The 19,696-nt window shown below is 33.3% G+C and overlaps 1 protein-coding gene across 1 annotated transcript; it reads right to left on the reverse strand.

Moving 5' to 3' along the window:
• Positions 1-1,936: 1,936 nt before the first annotated feature.
• LOC139091672 (uncharacterized) lies at positions 1,937-19,545 on the reverse strand. Its single transcript, XM_070641817.1, has 7 exons — positions 19,239-19,545; positions 11,862-12,205; positions 7,343-7,861; positions 6,441-7,172; positions 6,301-6,357; positions 6,026-6,241; positions 1,937-5,948 (listed from the first exon to the last, which is right to left on the reverse strand). The coding sequence occupies exons 2-7, from the start codon at positions 12,016-12,018 to the stop codon at positions 2,968-2,970; spliced, it is 4,662 nt and encodes a 1,553-aa protein (XP_070497918.1). The 5' UTR covers positions 12,019-12,205; positions 19,239-19,545; the 3' UTR covers positions 1,937-2,967.
• Positions 19,546-19,696: the final 151 nt, after the last annotated feature.

The raw sequence follows: 19,696 nt of genomic DNA on the forward strand, positions 1-19,696 counted from the left end.
ACATATTCCATTTATGCTATATGATACATTCTATGCTATATTTACACACTGTTGCGTTTAAAGTGGTTAATAATTACCCTGACATCGAGTTTCATCTATCAGAAGATATCTTTTTTTATTTCGGATAATCATCTTACATCGCTATGCTGTATATAGTCTCATATTCATCAGTCACAAAAAAAAATTTATTCAGCTAATTATTTCATCTTGTCACAGTTTCATAAATTTATTTATCCTCGATTAAAATCTGTGAAAATTCGTTCATCATTTATCATTATGTTTCACTTTTTTTTATTTGCTTAATTTTTAATGATGTATATGACGTCATTGTTGGTACAATGCCGTGAGAAAAAGCTCTCGAATGCATCTTAGTCAATTAAAAGTTTTTAATTTTTGAACAGCTGGAGAAATTTTATTAAAGTTTTAATTTTTGTGAATGAAATGTTTGAATGTTTGTCATAGAAAAGCTTTGAAGGAGCTTTTTTGATGTTTTGTATCATTAAAATGTGTTTGAGAACCTTATAAATGTTTGACGTGTTTGATCATCAATATGATCAGCATTAAGGGGTTATGTTTGGTACTGCTAAAGAAAAGAAACCAGCATGAGTTCACTTAGGAGCCTTACTTATTTACTGTAACTATGTTCCTATGTAGAGCTTAGGTTAAAACAAATCTGTCCACGCCAGGTGTATCACTGAACGCTACCAGTAGTGTACTTCTTACCAAACCGTATCATTCGGTTTGTCGATATCAATCCGACTGTTATCGGTGAAACTGACCTATAATGCTTGATATTGACCCTACTGACTCTATTGCATGGTCTATCACCTTGTTGGTACAAATTATCTCTCCACACGTTAAGCTGACATTCTTTTAACACTAAAATTAGGAGTTGCTCAAAAATTACTGATTTCGCTTGCTATCAAGATCTATAAAGCCTCCCTTTGATGGTATCAGAAGTAATTTTACAATTAACGACGAACTTGCATGCTTTATCCAATGCTAGACAAATCTGTCAACAAATATGATTAGCAAAATGGCCCAATGAAGCTTACAAAGTAATTTTGATAGTGTCAGTGTGGTTGCGATACATAATTTGAGAACTAAGAGTCTGTAGGAAGATCAATTTATCGGATCTTTGTTAAGAATCAAACCCAAGTCAGCATAAAAGAGAGATTTATATTTTGTAGATATCTGTTTTGACAACCATTCAGACAAAGAGACCTGACTCTGTCTATAAATCAACATCTTGAACTAAATTACACTACTTGTGATCAGAAATACGTTAGAACTAGTAATCAACAGTACATTAACTTAGTTATAATGTATTTTTGTACATTCGGAAGTTCTACTCCTTCATTTTTTATTTAAAATCTCACAAAGAATCATTTTCAATCCAGATTCCAATATGCATCAGCTAACAAACACTAAAAAACCCATCCATAATCTGAATAATCCACTGAAAAGTAATTCTAATTTTCCAATAAAATAAAAATATATATAAAGCAATTCCTGAAAATAAACTTGAAGTAAATTCACATCGATGTCGGATTTATCATGATCTGTACATAAATCAACCCTCGAGAGAACTTAAAAGCATCATCGATATTCCTTGATTTTATTGAAAAATACCAATTTCCTTAATGTGCAGCATCCCAAAGGAAGAAATGTTTCCAAATTGATCAATCATTCAGAAGTCAATTTCGAATCCATTTAGTCTGAAAGCAGCTTTGAAGGAAGCTCTACAAGAGAAATTAAATCCAAAAATCTTCAAACTTTTTTTTACAACAATTTAAAATTTTTTATTTCTTCATTAAATTAATTTAAAAACAATTTTTTATGTAAAAAGACTATAAAAATTGAATTTTTTTACATTTTTTGTTCACAACATCTCTAAGTTAAGCTTTCATGAAATTGGAAATGATTATGATTAATAAATAAATAATAAAAATAGATGAAAAAAAAGAAAGAAATAGGAAAGCAAGTGAAAAAAAAGTGTGGATTAATTAAAGTTAAGGTATGTAAACTAAATTTCATAGCACGCAAACACTGTACAATTAAACTCAAATTATGAGCATTCATATGTGTCTCAATTTCTATCAGCATGAACACATTAGACACAATTATTTTTTTTTTCATGTCTGATGTGTTCATGTCAATTTATTCGATTTATTATTATTATTTTTTGTGGGGTCGTTCACTTATAACGTCTATCATTAGGGGTTGATGGGGGTGATTTAACTAATGGTTGGTAAGGCATGGGACGATTTGGGACGGTACGTCTAGGTACACCACTGATATGATACAATATTACATCTGATATGGTAAAATCTGCATAATACCAATGACGCATCTATTAGGTATAGAACGGATACATTATAACGTATAGAACACCGTACTACTTGACCATATCAGGTGTCGTATTACACCATACTAGGTGTCGCACTTCACCATACTAGGTATCGCACTTGACCATACCAAATGACCTACTATACCATACTAGGTGTCGCACTTCACCATACCAGGTGTCGCACTACACCATACCAAATGACCTACTATACCATACCAGGTGAATCACTGAGCCCTACTAGTGGCGTAACTTTACGCAACCTTATCATGCCGTTCCATCATCTATGAATTTGACCCCTGATGCTTAATATACCCTAGTCTATACTGTTGACTTCATCCTTCACCTATATTCCAAGTGTTTTACTTCATTGATTACCCTTTGGTTCCTCAAACACACCAACCCTAATTCTATGCAACACTAGTGACAATTTAGAATATTATAACAAGATAATTAGGTGACCAGAAAGGAAGTGACTCTTAAAAACTTCAAAAATCTATGATAGACATCATTCACAAACGACCCATTTTCTTTTTCTTTCTCAATCTACTGTCTAAAAACATCAACTTTACAGCACACAGAAAGAGAAATTTTATATTGGATAAAAAAAAATTGCAATTTCAACTTTCATCATTATTACGACTATTGTGATGATGATGAGGATGATGATGACTTCTTGGTAAATCATTGGCACTCAATACAAATATAGGCGATGTATAATCAATGAACTTATCGCCTGAATGTAGATTCTTATTATTAACATAATGTGTTTTATCATCTTTTGTTCTACCTTTTTTTAACATAACATAAATGACTAAGATGCTTACTATAAATGCTGAGGATGTTGCAATTATGAATACAATTGTATGAAATGTATTTTGTGGTATGCCAAGTGATGAACGTTGTGCATTTGTTAGCACTTCCATTGGTATTCTATGTGAGAATTTTGACTGTCTCATGTCTACCTTAAGCATACCATGAAATAGGAACAGATTGTCTTCCTTACTCATCTCCTCAATTGCAAATGCCTGATTAACTTTTTCATCATCAATCAAGTCAAACTTCAGCGTCACGGTTCCATCAGCATTTTCATGAACACGGAAATTAACAAAATTTTCATCACCAATCAACTCCCGTACATCCTCAAACATTACATCATATAAATTTGTTAATTTAACATTATTTGGATTTATTAAATTTAATTCAATTTCAATTGCGTCAAGTGGTGTATGCATGCACTTTTTACTTCCCTTTCTGAATGTATTACTAAATGGTAATTGATTTCCTGCTTCATCAACACACCAGCACGTATCATGATTGCATTGCATTGACTGGAAATTTCCTTGCTCATCGCATGTTACGGTAAAGCGAGCTGTCGATCTTAAGGCATCACATCGTGTTGTCGATGCAATAAGCTTTTTTGTACTTTCACTAAGCTTTTCGGATATTTCTACAGCACGCTCAGTTGCAATTGCAATTTTATCGTCACTTGGTAATGATCTACCTTCTAATGATGAAATTTCAACATCATCATCATCGAGAAAGTTACTTTCGTCAGTCAAATATGTAATTTGACGTATTAGTTCCTCCATAACCGGATCTGTATGTTCTTGTACGCGACGTCTTGCCTGTCTATAATTACAAACTGGCTCGGCGCCTTTCGTTAATGAGCCTTTTATCGGTGAACCTTTCTTATCAGCACACCAGCATACGCGCGTATTCTCTGTCGTATTTTCAGCTATGCATTGTACGGAACTCCAATTTCCCGTCTCCGGGTCACAACGTGGACGGAACCATATATCAGATTTATCAGCACGTCGCCTTGCAACAATTGAATTTTTTAATTTTAATCTTTCACATTGTGTCAAAACAGGACAAACAGATTTACATGCTTGCTCATTGTGGAACAGATTTTTACTTGCACATGATGAGATTTTATTTTTCTTCGATAATCGTATTGCCGTACATTTATTGTAACGCGGATTAAAACGATACTTAACAATGCTTTCACTAACATCATTGTCATTTAATATGCATGATGAATCGATTGATTCAAAGCATACGTCACGGCTCTTTGCACAGCAAACTCCATGCTTTGTAATTGGATTTAAATTACATGTATGTGTTGTTGGACAGTCTGTTGCATCGGGTCCACAATTTATATCACGTCCATTTTGTTTTAATGGAAGTCCTTCAGTGCATACAGAGTCGCGTATTGGTGTACATATCGGAAGTCTTGGACATGGTTGTGTATTATTGTAACTATTGATACATTCAACCTGAACGAGTTCACATTGTTCGTCTACCGGACATTTAATTTCTTTACATAAGTCTTTACATTCGCATGTTTTACATCCATTTTGATCAAACACATATCCATGTTCACAATATTTACATCGTACTTTTGGACAATTTGATGTTTTACTGACTGAACAATTTGGCATACCGTCGGATGTACGCGTTCCGCTCTTTTCATTTCCTCGTTCATCAACACACCAGCACATGTTGTTTGGTCCACATTGTATTGTTTTCCATGTTCCATCATCATTACATTGTGCTATATATTTTTGTTTTGCTGGAATGCCTAATTCAATTGCTTGATGAATTTGAATTGATTGAAGGTGTTGGCAGGCTGACTTAAGCATTGGTTCAACGCAAACAGTTCCGCATCCATTTGAACAGCACTTTTTCGATGCACTACAGTGATTATCTGATCTACATTCATAAGCGCATGCATCATCTGAATCTTCACCGGCTGGTGGAACTAAAAATGGACATTGGCCTTGCTTCTTTGGGAAACAACTTGGAACTGGTGGACAGTAAGCATCTTCACATGAAACTTCGACAGTTCGACATTCTTGATTATTTTCACATTGAACACCATCGCATGGATCACGACATTGACATGTTGGACATTTACTATTTGGATCTATAACAAAGCCATAGTCGCATCCCATTCTACATGTCAAATCTAAACACTCAATGTTGTCACGAATTTTAAAGCATGTTTCTTCTGTAACATTTATTGAACCTCTTGTTTGTGGAATTTCAGTTCCAAAACGGTCAACACAGTAGCATTGTTCGACTTCCACTTCAACTAAGTCATTGAATCTATTCTGTGATTTTAATGCCAATTTACGTTCGTCTCTGACATCAAACTCATCAGATTCCTCGTCATCTTCATAATCCTCAGCCTGGATGTCAATAACTCTTGCTGTTCTGCCTTGCGTATTGTCACCAAATAATTCACTTATAAATCTATCTGGTGACTCAATAATTTTCTTTTTAAGAAAGTCAAGAACGACTTGTGTGTCAAGGCCATCATCAGATCGTCTATTCTGCTGTACATTATCAACACGAACTAATTTTAATGTTTCAATGTCTCGTCGACGTCGATTGTTTAATAATTTTCTCATTTCACGGATATTGTTTTGTTCCAAGACTTTTTTCTGTTCTGCCTTTGTTACAGTCATTCGTTTTAATTGACATTGCATTGCCACAAATGATCCATCGGAGTTACATTTTGGTGGGATAATTGCTAATGCCATTCCCTCTTCGGTACCCTCCATACGGTCGCTAAAATCTCTCAAATATTCACACACTAAAGGAAGTAAATGAAGAAGAAAATATTCAAAAGTAAGTCGAAAGTTCCAAAAATTGATCCACAAAAATACTCACTTGATGCTTGCCGCACAGTTGTTTCTTCCACTTCATGATTATCAGCTGATGCAGGAATCAGGTCATTTGGACAACATACACTTTCACTTTGACCCTTTAATCTGGTGCATTTAAAGCCATTTGGACATGTTATTTTTGACATCAATGAACGTCCAACAACATTCTCATCGCTTGCATCCAAAAATGACTGTACTTGATATTCCGATGGATTTAAATCTAAAGATACAACATTTTTAAAGGTCTGTGCTGTAAATCAAGTGATAATGACACCTTACCTTCATTGCAATAAGCTATTTCATCGGTAAAATTATGAGTCAATGGAACTCCCTGTTCTGCAACATACCAAAAAAAAGAAAAATATTTTTATACTTTCTCAATCGACGCATGATTAATATTGATTAAAAAAAATATTTACCACACGGATTTGAATAAATGAGATCCGGTTGACAAATTGGCTCCGATAGACATAATCCTGAACCGGAGGTGCATTTTGGATCTTTTGCAACGACACACTTAGAGCCGACTGGACAAATGAAACCTTCACATGGTAATTCACACTCGCATGTGTTACATCCGTTGTGATCTGTCTTAAAGCCATACTGACATACAGCAGCACATATATTTTGGTCACATTGATTATTTCCATCTATGCTTCGAGCACCGGATCGAATTAAAAGATTTTCAACATTATCACATTGGACGGTTTTTGCAGCACCAATTGTTCCTTTAATTTTATTGCCATTTTCAGGATTTACACACCAACATACTAAATTATTATTTGAACATTGTTTTGTCTTAAATTGTCCATTCTTTGAATCACATTGCGGTGTATATCCTTGACCTTCATTTCGCGATATTGCGAGAATCTCGGATTGAAGTTTAGCTTGATGACAAAGCGTTGAATCTTTTGGATTTTGACATGTCTTACCACACTTGGCTGAGTCACAGCATTTCTGTACATGTGGACATTCAAGATCATGTGAGCATGAAGATCCACAAAGAACACCATGTGCTGGTGATGAAACAAAATCAATTGAATTTGGACATGTTCCTGGTTTTTCATATTTTAATGATGCTGGACAACAGACACCATAGTCATTTCCGGTCTGTACCATACATTTGTAAAGTGGTGGACATTGTGGCTTTCCTATGTACATAAATTAAATAGTTAATTCCAACATTACAAAAACATTTTTAATCTAATTATTGCAACTGTGGATTTTAATTGGATACAATGACAATCCTATTTAGAGATTGTGTAAATCTCATCAAGTTACTCATATAAAATCACATTAGACACGCTGAGTAGTTACTTACCGGGATCATTGCCACATAAAAATGGTCGAACCGTTCCAACAATCGATAGCGGTGAGCCTGCAGGGCAAAAATCACTCAAGCTTCTTGCTCGTCTGCATGTCGGAATGGGCGGACACGGTTCATTCTTACATTTCACTTCAATTGGCTCACATTCATGTCCGTTGGGACATTTTACATCGCTACACGCATCAAAGCACTTGCATATTGGGCAACCGCTTGTTTGATTGCGTGCAAAACCACTGGGACAAAACATCCGACATGAGGCAGCTGGACAGTCATCTTCTGGTTTCTTACAGTTTACTTGATCTTCCGTTTCGGCACGCGTACCCGGAATTTCAATACCATATTCATCCACACAAAAGCAATGAGTATTATCAATTTCATTTGAGCATTGAATTGGCTCGAAGTCACCAATACGATTACATCTTGGTACTCTCACGTGAACTCGTGAGCCTTTGTCTTTGTAATCACGTGCTCGTCGTGACTCAAAGTTTCTAAGTTGCTGACAAAATGTTAGTTCTGTAAAGAGATAAATGGATGGTTTTTATGAGTCATTAAAGTTGGAATATTGAATATTATGGTTGGGGGATATTCGGGTATGATGTTTAGTATTATGTCGGGGAATTAGGGAAGGGTTGGGTAAGTCCATAACTGTAGACATGCAGACGAAGAATGTAGGACTGCAGCATTGGACGAACTATTAGATACAGCCGAAAACTGAAGGTATGTGAATCTAAAATGTAGGAAATGCAGGGCTGCAGTACTTAGTTGAACCCTAGGGATGGGAATTGTCAATGGATGCCGTGATTAGCATCGGCTAATGTACCAAAAATCCAATCTAAGGTCACCGTGGCTCTGACTTAGTCAGTCGAATTCGGTTCAGACCCGGCATCATGTCGGTGTCATGCCGACCAGATGTCGGATTATGGATCAAGTAACCATCATATGCTATTTACGAGCTGAGGATGAGTTCAGTCCTCAAAGGCATGCAACAAGTCTAAAAGCTCAAATAACCGGCGCTAATGGCTCTTTATTGACATTATTTAAAAACATTCCACTCACGGCATCGCTAATTAAGTGCCGAAAGTGGCGAAAACCATAATCACGGAACCAATAATGAAGCATCCATCAATAAGCATCTTCCGTATCACAAAAAGATATCCGAAATCAAAAGAAAATATTTACTTAATAGACATTAACGTATGCATCATTGAACAACAATTTACGATTCTATGAATGAAGCATAGCCGACCGCAACTAGTTCCGATAGAAAGCAAAATTAACTTCGGCGTGATTCCACCTTCGTTTTTCACTTCTTTCTTTCCATTCTTTTCTTCTCATCAGTTTCTTCTTTTCTATTTTGTTCCGTTTCGTAGCAATAAATATTGACCGACTGACATATAAAATGAAAAAAAATAGTAAAAGTAAGATAAATATAGCATAAAATGTATGCATTTATTAACTTAACGTAAGACATTAAGAGTTTATTGAGCTATCGGAGTCTCGGTTTCGATTTCATTTGGTCGATCTCTCGTCGATGATCATCATTTTCGCTTTTTTTGACTTAAATAATTACTATGAATTAATGCATAGCTTGATGCTCATGTTGATATTAATGCTCGCTACATGAATATAGCAATTTTATGTCTCAATACAAGAATTACTAACAATTTATGTAATTTTACGCAATATTTTTCAACAGAATTCTTTTGTGCATGAACATAATTGATAATGTATTCATTAATGCAGTGCGTTTAATGCTCATTCCGAAAATTAATGCATGAATTTAATAAGAGAAAGTTCACAAAAAAGCAAGAAGAACTTTTTGTCGGTTCTGTATACAATTGCCTTTTAATCTAAACCGAATTGTGGATGTACGTCTGTAGATTTAAATAATTTACCGCTTTGTTCCAGTAGAATTATGTATGTGGATTCAAACAAGTTGGACTAGTGATTAATGACACTTAACTACTGGTTTTGAATCAAAGCATTTTTTGTGAAAACAATTGAAAGATCTTCGATTCTGTCTGCATCAATTTAATTGGTCAATTATTTTAGGAGTTGTTCAGTTATGATGAGTAGCATGTGAAAGATAAGGGGAGATTAAGCTTCTAGAAACTTAATTTTAAGGTTAATACTGAATTTAGTTTGATTGCTTTAGTACCGACGGACTACCAGCTACCGACGGTGCCATCCAGAGAACTATGAGGCCCTTTAATACAGCGAAGTAACGATACGCTACCAAACACGATGTCGTGCTAAGAACATCAATTGTAATTAGGTACAGACTTAAAATTATAGTTTTTAGTAAACCGGCATCAGGCCAGTGTGACTCAAGCATCCAACACCAAGTCAATGTCAATCCGACCTGATTAACCAATTTGTGCTATTCTGGAAACATCATTTATGATAGACTCCAAATGCATTTCGAGAATTCCCAAGTGGAATTTGGAAATCGATCGGAATTATCGAAATATTTGTTGTTGTTTTTTTTGCTCAGTTCAACTTTAAGCATTTTTTATCGATATGCCTGAAACTTACTGCTGTACATTTTGCTAACAACTTGCAATCATTAAGTATTAGTTCCTTTCGGTAGATATTAATTAAAGCGGCTAGCCCTTGAGCCGAATGATTTTCATGTTAATTATAATCTAGGGCAGAATTAAGCAATTCTTATTGTTAATGCCGCTGGTTACTTTCTTTTAAACAAATAATTATATTTGATTGCTACTTTCTATAATAATGTTGAGAAGCTAATCCTAGCTAAATTGTTGTGATTTGAGTGTTTTAAGAAATGGTTTAAATTAGTGATAATTTTGAAAATTTGGAAGTGTATGTTAAAGATTGAGATTTCGATGTTATTTCTGAGTGACACAAAGGAGACGAATATGGCTTCCCAATGTCTGCCAATTGAACCCTTGTCCCTAAAAGCCAATGGGCATCTTTCCCTAAATAAGTATACTCATTAGCATGTTCCTTGGGTGTTCGGGAGTGTCGCTCGGGATTTAGCCAAATCTTCTGGATTCGAGCTTAAAGAATCGTTTGCCAGCATTTTGAAAATATCAGACAAACGGCCAATAATGTTCTTATTACTAGGTCAGTCATGTGAGCTACATTTTCCCCAATCCTATCCCACATCCACCACCAACATTGCAAATTAAATAGCCATCAACAATTTCATTTATTTTTTAATTTCGCAAATTATCCTCCAAAATAATCAATTCATTATGCTACTTATCATAAATTACTAAGTCTGCATAAAATGTTCATTAAAATTAGCGAAAAAAATCTACATTTTTCCACTCTAATGAAAATTAATAGAGTAACAAAAACAGAAGTTAAAATAAAAAAAAAATCTCTTTTAAAATCACATTTTCATGTATGGACATGAACGGAACTTTCAAACTGGTGAAATCAGAGTTTTAATATTTCAGTGGTTAACACTAACGGCCTTAACGTGGATGATGATGATGAAGATGATGAAGATGAAGATGCGCGAATCTCGTGTAAAGGTCGGACATAAATGGCATCTCAAAGAGGAGCTCTTAGGGAGAGGGTTTAGGACTTAGTGGTATTTAAAATAGCACAAATTGATTAATCAATCAAAAATCTGGCATCAAGACTTCAGGAATTTAACTTGATGTCGTACCCTGTGCCGGAAGCTGAAAATCCAACATCATGGGAGAGCAATGTCCGGGTGGTGTCAGATTTTGGATCAATTGACCGACTTGTGTTATTCGAGATGCTACTAAATCCTAAACTCTATCTCTAAGGGTTCCTCCCTAAATATCAGGGATCAATACGTCATCCTTGATTTGCAAAAATATGCTAGATCGGTCATATCTTTTAGAAATCAACATTAATCAAATTGAAGTAACGCAAATTGAGGGTCCCGTAAATTAGAGTCTTTTGAGTTATAATGAGTCATTTTTGGTCTAAAATGATTGGCAGATTTAAATCGACAATAGAACCAATTTTGGGTGCCATATGAGGGATGCAATGGATCACAATTGATCTTTATGGTCAGCGAACCAAATTAAGTAGTATGGGCCTAAAAATTCAAATTTGATCAAGTTGAGACAGAGGTTTAGCAGGTCAAAGAGCACAAAATCTCAGTTTTTTCAGTAGACATCACTTGTAAACGACCCCATATAAAATATTTTTATTAATATAAATTTTAATCGACCTTGAAAAAAAAAATAAAAACGAAGATTATTGTTGTAGAATCCACAATCATAAATCACAAACAAACCGGTCTGCTATAAAAAATATGGTCACCAAGAAATTCTAAAATAGCCACAACAGACAACAATTCATAAGTTCTTCAATTTACATAACAACCACAAAAGAATTAACATTTTTTTCTTCTATTATATCGTCGCATGAATATGAACAGGAAATGAGAAACTTTCGCTTTTTACATGCTTTTATAATGTTGCAATGCCACAGTATGTACATTAAAAATTAACGGTATCAAGAAAGGCATAAGCAAAAGAGAAATATAGAAGATGAAACTTACCATTTGCATCATTATGTCGCCTGACATCATCTGACTCATCGCGTATTGTTGTAGAATTAACAAATTGTATTATTATTAATAGAACTATTAACACAGATGATGATTTAATTAATGATTTTTGTGCTCCATAACGGATTAATTCTATTTGCCGTTTCATTGTTATGAAACATTTAATTACTAAGTAATTACACGAATTTTAATTATGACTCTTTTTTTTTTTTGTTTTGGTTACTCTTAATATCTTGATTAATTAAAGCTTATATGATCCATACACTAAGACACAACACTCATTGACGATTCATTTGTTTGACTAACTTCCTCTGGTCTTGAGGAGCGTTTTTCACCTGAAAAATAAAGTATAACAATATTAATGCCGAAAATACAAAAACAATGTATAGGTGCGAGGCATTGGTTAGCTAGTTAATTCATCCAAGGTCTGCATATGTGTATGACCTTAATGATAATTCTCTTTTTAATTGAAATTTATCGTATATGATTCACTTAACAGGTAATTCACATGAATATGTTGGTTAAAACTATGTAAAGCATGTAAATTTATGGATGATGACATAAATTATGGATGTAGTGTTGCAGAGATAATTTTAAATGATAATGTGAATGTTTGGTCATAGAATAATGTTCTATTTTGTAATTACAAGAATTTAATTTAGGTATACAAAGCAGTATCAAGTGTTGCAATCCAAATTTGATGTTAACCGAGTGAATTGATGCTTTGTGACTAGTTGTATGTTTAGAGCAGTTTAAAATTAAGGACAATTATTGTTGTTCTGTGTATAACAATCCCAAATCGAACATTTTGCGATTAGGAGACCTTACATATGTCTAGATATAAACTGGACATTTGAGTTGCTTGCCATATAATTTTACGTTTATATCTAGACGAACGGTTGAATTATAACAGCCTATTACACTCGGGAATATGTCGCAGTAATGACAGGAAAGACATTAGTTGTCCTTTGAACTAGAGATGCAACTAGTTAGATGAATAATGAACTTTCCATTCGGACAATAGTCGATTTTCGCTTAGAATTGGGATTTATTCTCAATTCATTGATGAAATCTTGTAACAAATGCCAAAATATTCATCCTAGATGAAACACAGATCTTGATCAAGAATAGTGGTAATGAATAGTGACTGTTTTGCTGTATAATAGCCAATTCTAAGCTTATAGGCAATTAGGACGAAGCAAAAGTCTCTATTTAGACTAGATTTAGTCCAAAAACTACAGGAAAGAGCATCTTAAACGCAAAAAATGCAAGTTTTTAACAAATTTTTGATCAAACACTAATTTAGAAGGATCTAAGATCTTTAAGTCGAGTTCTGGCTGCCTAACCTAATACAACATTCAGTAACTAACTCAAATTCCTGACAGAAGAAACATCAAGACACAGCCAAATAGGAACACAAAATGAACATATCGACATGAATTTCAAAGCATTTCCCTCCCAACGTAAACACGGAACAACTTCTTAAATTCCATCCGATAATTTAAAGACTTCCAACCGATAATAAAAAACACCCATCGTCATTAAACAAATCTCCAACAAGAAGGATTTTACCATGATAATTTACGAAGATCATTAACAAGTGAGAAGATGTCATGAATAGAAAGTTTTATCTTTTATTAAATTTATTGAAAGTGCCTACATATCAGCAGCAGCAGCAGCGATAAATGAAGAATAAATTCTTTACAATCGCGCACCAATCCTACATACATTCATAAAAAAAATAACAGAGTTTCTCCCTGTCAGACTCATTAACTTTGAAATTTCAGAAGAAGTTCAAGATCCTTGTAACAATTAATTGGACTTTCCCGCGCGCATATACAACACAAAATGTATTCATGAAATTGATGTCATTTGAAAACGTACGAAAAACGAGGTGAGTAAAAACATATACACAATCCGGTAAAGGTGCAATGCGTCATCATCATGCAAACAAATTTCACTGTGAAGAGGAACGAGAAGCAAGAAAGAGAAAGAAAGAAAAAAGATCCGGAATGAATTGAAACGAGACAAAGCAGACACAATGTGAACTGATTCACTCTCCTTAATGAAAAAAAAAAATGAAATTTCCATTTTGACAATGTACAATAGCGACCAGAAAGTCAGTCTTTTTTTTTCAAGAACTCATGATGGTATGCCTCCTCGTGGTCTCATTTTTATGTTCTTTTTGTGGTTTAATTTTGCATGGATTGCATTACAAGCTTGTCGTTTTTTGTTGCCAATTTTCACAGTTGGAGCATAAATGCTCAGTAACAATGTGTAACTTCACCAAAAAATGTAAAGAGTTTCTACACGTGATCTGAAGAAATTTTTGTACTTTGCATGGTCTAATTTTTATGATATTGCAAAAGTACATTAATCTCTACATATATCATGTGAACATAAACGCGATCAGATAAAATGTATTCGCCTACAATTTATTTTTTCCTCTTATTTCATTAATTAAGTTATAAGCTTTCTGTTTATTAATGGATCGTACATAAATGAGGACAATCTTTTAAGGGATTTTAAGATTCCTTGCCTTTCAATTATGAAAATGTCATGCATATATGCATAAATGTCATAGCTAGCAAATAAAGTCATTTAAGTTCAATTTTAAGTCAAAACCGGAGCTGACAAAAATACGTTATAACTAGTTGATGACAGATTAATTTCCAGTTTCTGACTAATTCTGACGTACTTCGGTTTATCTATGGCATAATTTTCCTGAAGTAAAGTCAGTCGAAGTGATTCAGAGACGTACTGGATTCGTTACTCCATTCATAATCATTGCACACCGACCCAGCGATCATGAGATCGAATCTTGGCTTATGATATTTTTGTGATATTCTTTTTCGAATCATTTGCACTGGAAACGCGGCTCACAGCCTCTATTTGTAGGATACAGGCAATAATGTCATCAGAAAAGTTGTTTGTATCGAAGTATAAACTGGGTGTCTAGGTTTGAATGCGATGATTTAACGAACCCACTCTCGGTAAACTGTGTTTAATCCTAAGACACATATCATGCGGAGCCCTGAATCTTACAGAGATGCTTCTTTAGAATGTCTTACTTTTGACTCAATTCTCAAGATTGATATGAAGACAATTCAATGATATATCGATCCCTTCTCAAGAACTCATTGCCTGGACACATTGTCTTAGTTTTAGGACAGCTATGAATTTCAAAACTACTATTATTGATTAGCTTTCGGTACTGAATCTCAACAACTTTTCACATCTTTATGATTCCAATTTCAGCCTCAAAAATCTCTCGTCACTTAGACATCATACCCAAACAAACCCCATTAAAATTGTTTTGATTAAAAATTAATATTTAAACATTTTCACTATAATTAGTATCAGTGTGACAATTTTAAAATTATATCGTGATTGTTTTGTCAATGGATATCAGGTCAGGGAAAATTATGACAGTATGACAACCTTAATATGAATTGTGAAATTTCGGTTAATCTTGATTTTATTTTAAATTAATTGACGACTGCTAATGAGATTTTTCTGTATGATTAGCAATCGAATGAATGCATACCTAAATTCCAGGAAGGTAAAGGCCTTAAAATTTTGAAAATTTCAACTTTCTACAAAATTCGATCATCAAAATTAACTTTTTCCTAGAAAGTCTTTTTACCCAAATTTTACCAATAAAACGGAACTTTTTAGCTTTATTATGGTCAATAACAATCAAAGTGATGTAAACATCTTCATGATCCGCTTTACGTAACGTCGAAAATTTCACGTTTCGAAGAAAGCATCTCATGAGCTGTTGACTTTAGCAAAAAAACATGATATGATTGATTTGCTATTAAGTGAGCATGATTTTTTATGTAAAGTCGGAAGCATTGTCATTTGACAGTGGGAAAATCTCTTTGGAATATGAATCAGACAGGCATTGTTGAAAGATGATTGTTTGTGGTGTATTTGGGGTTTACTCTGCAGTAGGAAGTTTCGATTTTTGTTTGTTTAGTGCTTATTATGCAGCAAGTTAATAATATGGTTAAATTAAACTCAATTTTCAAGTAATTTTAAACAGATCCGTGAATTAGAGTGGTTAATAAAGTGTAGCCAAATTAATTCATATTGACTCATCCGTAGTCATAAAGAGGTTTAAGCGGATTTGATTTATAATCCATATTTATATAAATTTTACAAATAAAGGAAAACTTTTTGATTGATGAGGAAAACTCTGATTTTCTTATAAGAATTTTCAGGGAGACAAACAAATGTTGCTTTAGACAGAATATCTTGGATATGTTAGGAACCGAGCGACACAATGACGGCGACTTCTGTTTTTTTTTTTTAAAGAGCTTTAGCGGAGCCTCAAAAGTTCCTTGATGGAACCTTCTTCATTTGTGTCGCTCGAGTGGACTTTCGATATTTTATTAATAAAGACAGCACTGAATTGAAATTGGAAATGTAAAGTTGGTAGTCAGGGATAGAGACATTATCAGGTTACATCTAAGAGAGGTCATGAAAGACAATCAATCTGTAAGGTAGAGCTAATATTCGACTCAAATTTTATATGGAGTCGAGCTCTGTTATAATTCTAGATAATAAAGTGAAGCAATTTCACAATATCAGACCAAACAAGATTCAAACACAGATTTTAGACAATCAATTGCTTGTTTGATAATGCAAGCTATGAGCCGAACTGTTACTCATTGAAATTCAAAGTTAAGAATTGGAACTTAAAGAGCACGTGTTTTTGGTTATGAAATGAAAAATTATTAATTCACTTATTTAGAGGTAGTTTTAGGCTTTGGGACCAATCGTTGTCGGAATAACTAAATGGCACAGTGCTAATGGTTCAAACTAGAGCTCTCTACAATATCTAGTTGTCAAGATTTCGCACCTCACCAAGTCAACCAGCCAGCTAATAAGCGCCATTTTTCAAAAATGCGCTAATATACGTCAAACAAGAGAAAAAGGATTCAAAACTTCAAAACTCTAAAATTTGCAATTGTTTTAATTTGTCTAATTTTCAAAAACCAAAAACTTTACTCATTCACGGAATCACCCATTACACATATCTTTCTTCAAAAATCGCACACATTATGATTCAACAGAAAGAAAAGAGCAACAATATTTTTTTATGGGAAATGACTTTCTTCCATTTCACAATATATATCCACTATCACTCTCACAACTTACAAAAATAGTTTTCAGTGCAAAAAAAAAGTAAATATTGTCATTATTCGCCAATCTTTATGTCTCTTAAATGAAATCACACTCAATCGACTCCAAAATGGGTAACTTTCAAAACACAACAGCAACAACTGAATAAATATAAAAATTGCAGTAATTATAAATATTTGTTGTTTTATGTATGAATTTTTCTCGAATTTTGTAACGATTATTATATCATGTGTGCAGTCATTGCATTAATCATAATTTGAAAAATAAACTAAATCAGCTTTGCCTCATGTGTCCATCAATGAACTTAGTGTTTTCATATGTAGTTGGCCACTTATGGAATTAACGCATATGCTCAGGTGAATGATTAAAACAGTTGTTGTTGTTGTTAAAGCCACTTGGAAATTTTTTTGCAATTTCGAAATGTTTGTGTTTCAATGAGCACATTGCGTTTAAGTATTTACTTGTCCTTATTGCTTTGGGGTGAGTATGAAGACTAACTACACTGATGACTTAATATTGACTGAGAATTTTGTAATTAAGGATATGTCAACTGATAATTAATGACATAAATATTGAATATCAGTTATACAACAACATTCGACGATTATCGAGACATTTAACGGCCATGAAGATGCAGTCAAGATGCAATGACCTAAAGGGTATGCAGAAAATTTTTATTCATAGTCGAGTCTATTATAATAATTGTCATGGAAGTAATAAGAAATCGTTTAGAATGCTTTTTTGCAGGTAGGTGAGACTCAGCTGGTGTGGTCTATATGGTCAATACAGAAGATCACTGAGCGATGATCATTTTATTCATGTAATAAAGCGATTAGTAGAGCTAAGAGTAGAGCTCAAAGTTGATGAAACGGTACACGCAGGTGACTCAACTCGGTTTTTCAAATGATTTCAATGAAAATGTTGAAGGTTCTCGTGTTATTGGTGGATTTAAACGAATTTTGGCACAGAAATCAGATCAATTGACAAAAAATGCTATCTAATTTATCAAAAAAAATTTAATAATAAAATAAAACAAAGGAAAACATGATTTTGAAAAATAACGGTCAAAAAAAATTCAAATCCTTGAATTGAGGGGAAATTTTTGAAGTGTTTTGTAAATAAATTGAAAAAGCCATTGATTAAAGCAATTAGGAATAGTTTAAAGATACGAGACTAAACCGTAAGCCAGTAACTCACTTAAACGGATCTAATGCTTCAAATCCTAGCTCTCTAGTTTGTCTGTTTACTGAGATCTCACACCTCGCCCAGCCAACCTGACTGGTTTTCTATCAATTTTCATAAATGAGGTAAAAGTCCTAAATTTTAGATTAGATATAGCTTATATTTATATAAAAAGATAAACATAAAATGTTCATATTGATGATCAAAACGCCCTACGATTCACAGTGGTTGAATAGTAACAAATTATCAATAATATTAAATTGCAAATATCCAGTTTCATCGAGTTTAAAGTTGAATTGAGTCAAATTCGACTGTACATTTAAGTCAGAGCAGAATAGATTAACAATAGACCTTCTATGAAAATATTTAAGCAACAAGTTCAAAACTTGAAACTTAATCTGATTTTCTATGAAAAACATCATAAGAAAATCATAACAATATCGAAGTTCAAAGTTCAAGAATTAGACAATTAATTGCAGCCATTGAGAGCAACAGAGTTCGAGAACTGAATCACTGAATGTCAAATGTCAATGATATTCTATCTTCCTTGTTGATTTTCAAAGAATTCTTGACAAAGACGATTGTTAATTTAATAATCCTGTTTATGTATATTGATGTCAATTTTAAACCAGCTGAATATACAAGAATATTCAAAGCAAATTCCATTAGTAGTGGCAAATGAAGCGAGATCAAGTTATGATACAAGATTATCATCTTATTTATCTGTTCATTAAGCATATCATTAAAATTTACAAAATGCCTCAATTCACATAATTAAATACACATTATCATATTCAAACTATTCAATAGCTTTTTACTGACTTATAGTTACACAATACATCGTATTACCCACTCAAAAGTGTCTATATTTCAATTAAAAATCAATCCAAACACTTTACACAAAATAACTTTTTAGAAAGTTGCCTGTAACAACAAAAAATCACACAACTTTCATTGTCATATGATTCCTAGCTAACTCTTTCCTTCTTATCACCATCGATAATTACTTAAAAAGTTTAAAACACTAAAAATTACCTTATTTAAAAATAATTGTAAAATATTTTAAATGCAATTGGACGAGAAATGGTTGGGAAAAATTTATGTTTTAAATTAAAAGATCGCAGCAAACGGCGAGGCACTTTCACAAAATTGAAGAGAAACTCTTTCTTTTTTTTTGAAACGTTTTTTAAACTTTAAGTTTCAACTTTTAACGATTACTTTTTGATTCTCGATTCTTCTATGCACTTCTTATTATGGCTTAATTAATTTTAAAACTAATATTTTTTAAAATCTGATCCCGAATTTGATAAAAAAAATTTTAAATATTTTTTAACATCTTACTCGTAACACGTTTCGTAAAAGACTGACTAAAATATGAATGTAAAATGAAATTTTTTTGTTTTGGTTGTGAATTTCTTCAGTCGCACACATCTACGTATGGTAAAATGAAAATACGAAAAAAATAATATATATTGTGATGCCGCACATATATG

The sequence above is a fragment of the Chironomus tepperi genome, unplaced genomic scaffold (assembly GCF_022539635.2).
Source record: "Chironomus tepperi strain 1889 unplaced genomic scaffold, CSIRO-AGI_Ctep_v1 contig_257, whole genome shotgun sequence".
NCBI lineage: Eukaryota > Metazoa > Arthropoda > Insecta > Diptera > Chironomidae > Chironomus > Chironomus tepperi.

Coding starts and splice junctions, on each gene's coding strand:
- LOC139091672 (XM_070641817.1), bottom strand. CDS start 12,018: ATGAAACGGCAAATAGAATTAATCCGTTATGGAGCACAAAAATCATTA. Junction 7,173..7,342: donor TTTATGTGGCAATGATCCCG/GTAAGTAACTAC, acceptor TTATGTACATAG/GAAAGCCACAATGTCCACCA. Junction 6,358..6,440: donor CATTTATTCAAATCCGTGTG/GTAAATATTTTT, acceptor GGTATGTTGCAG/AACAGGGAGTTCCATTGACT.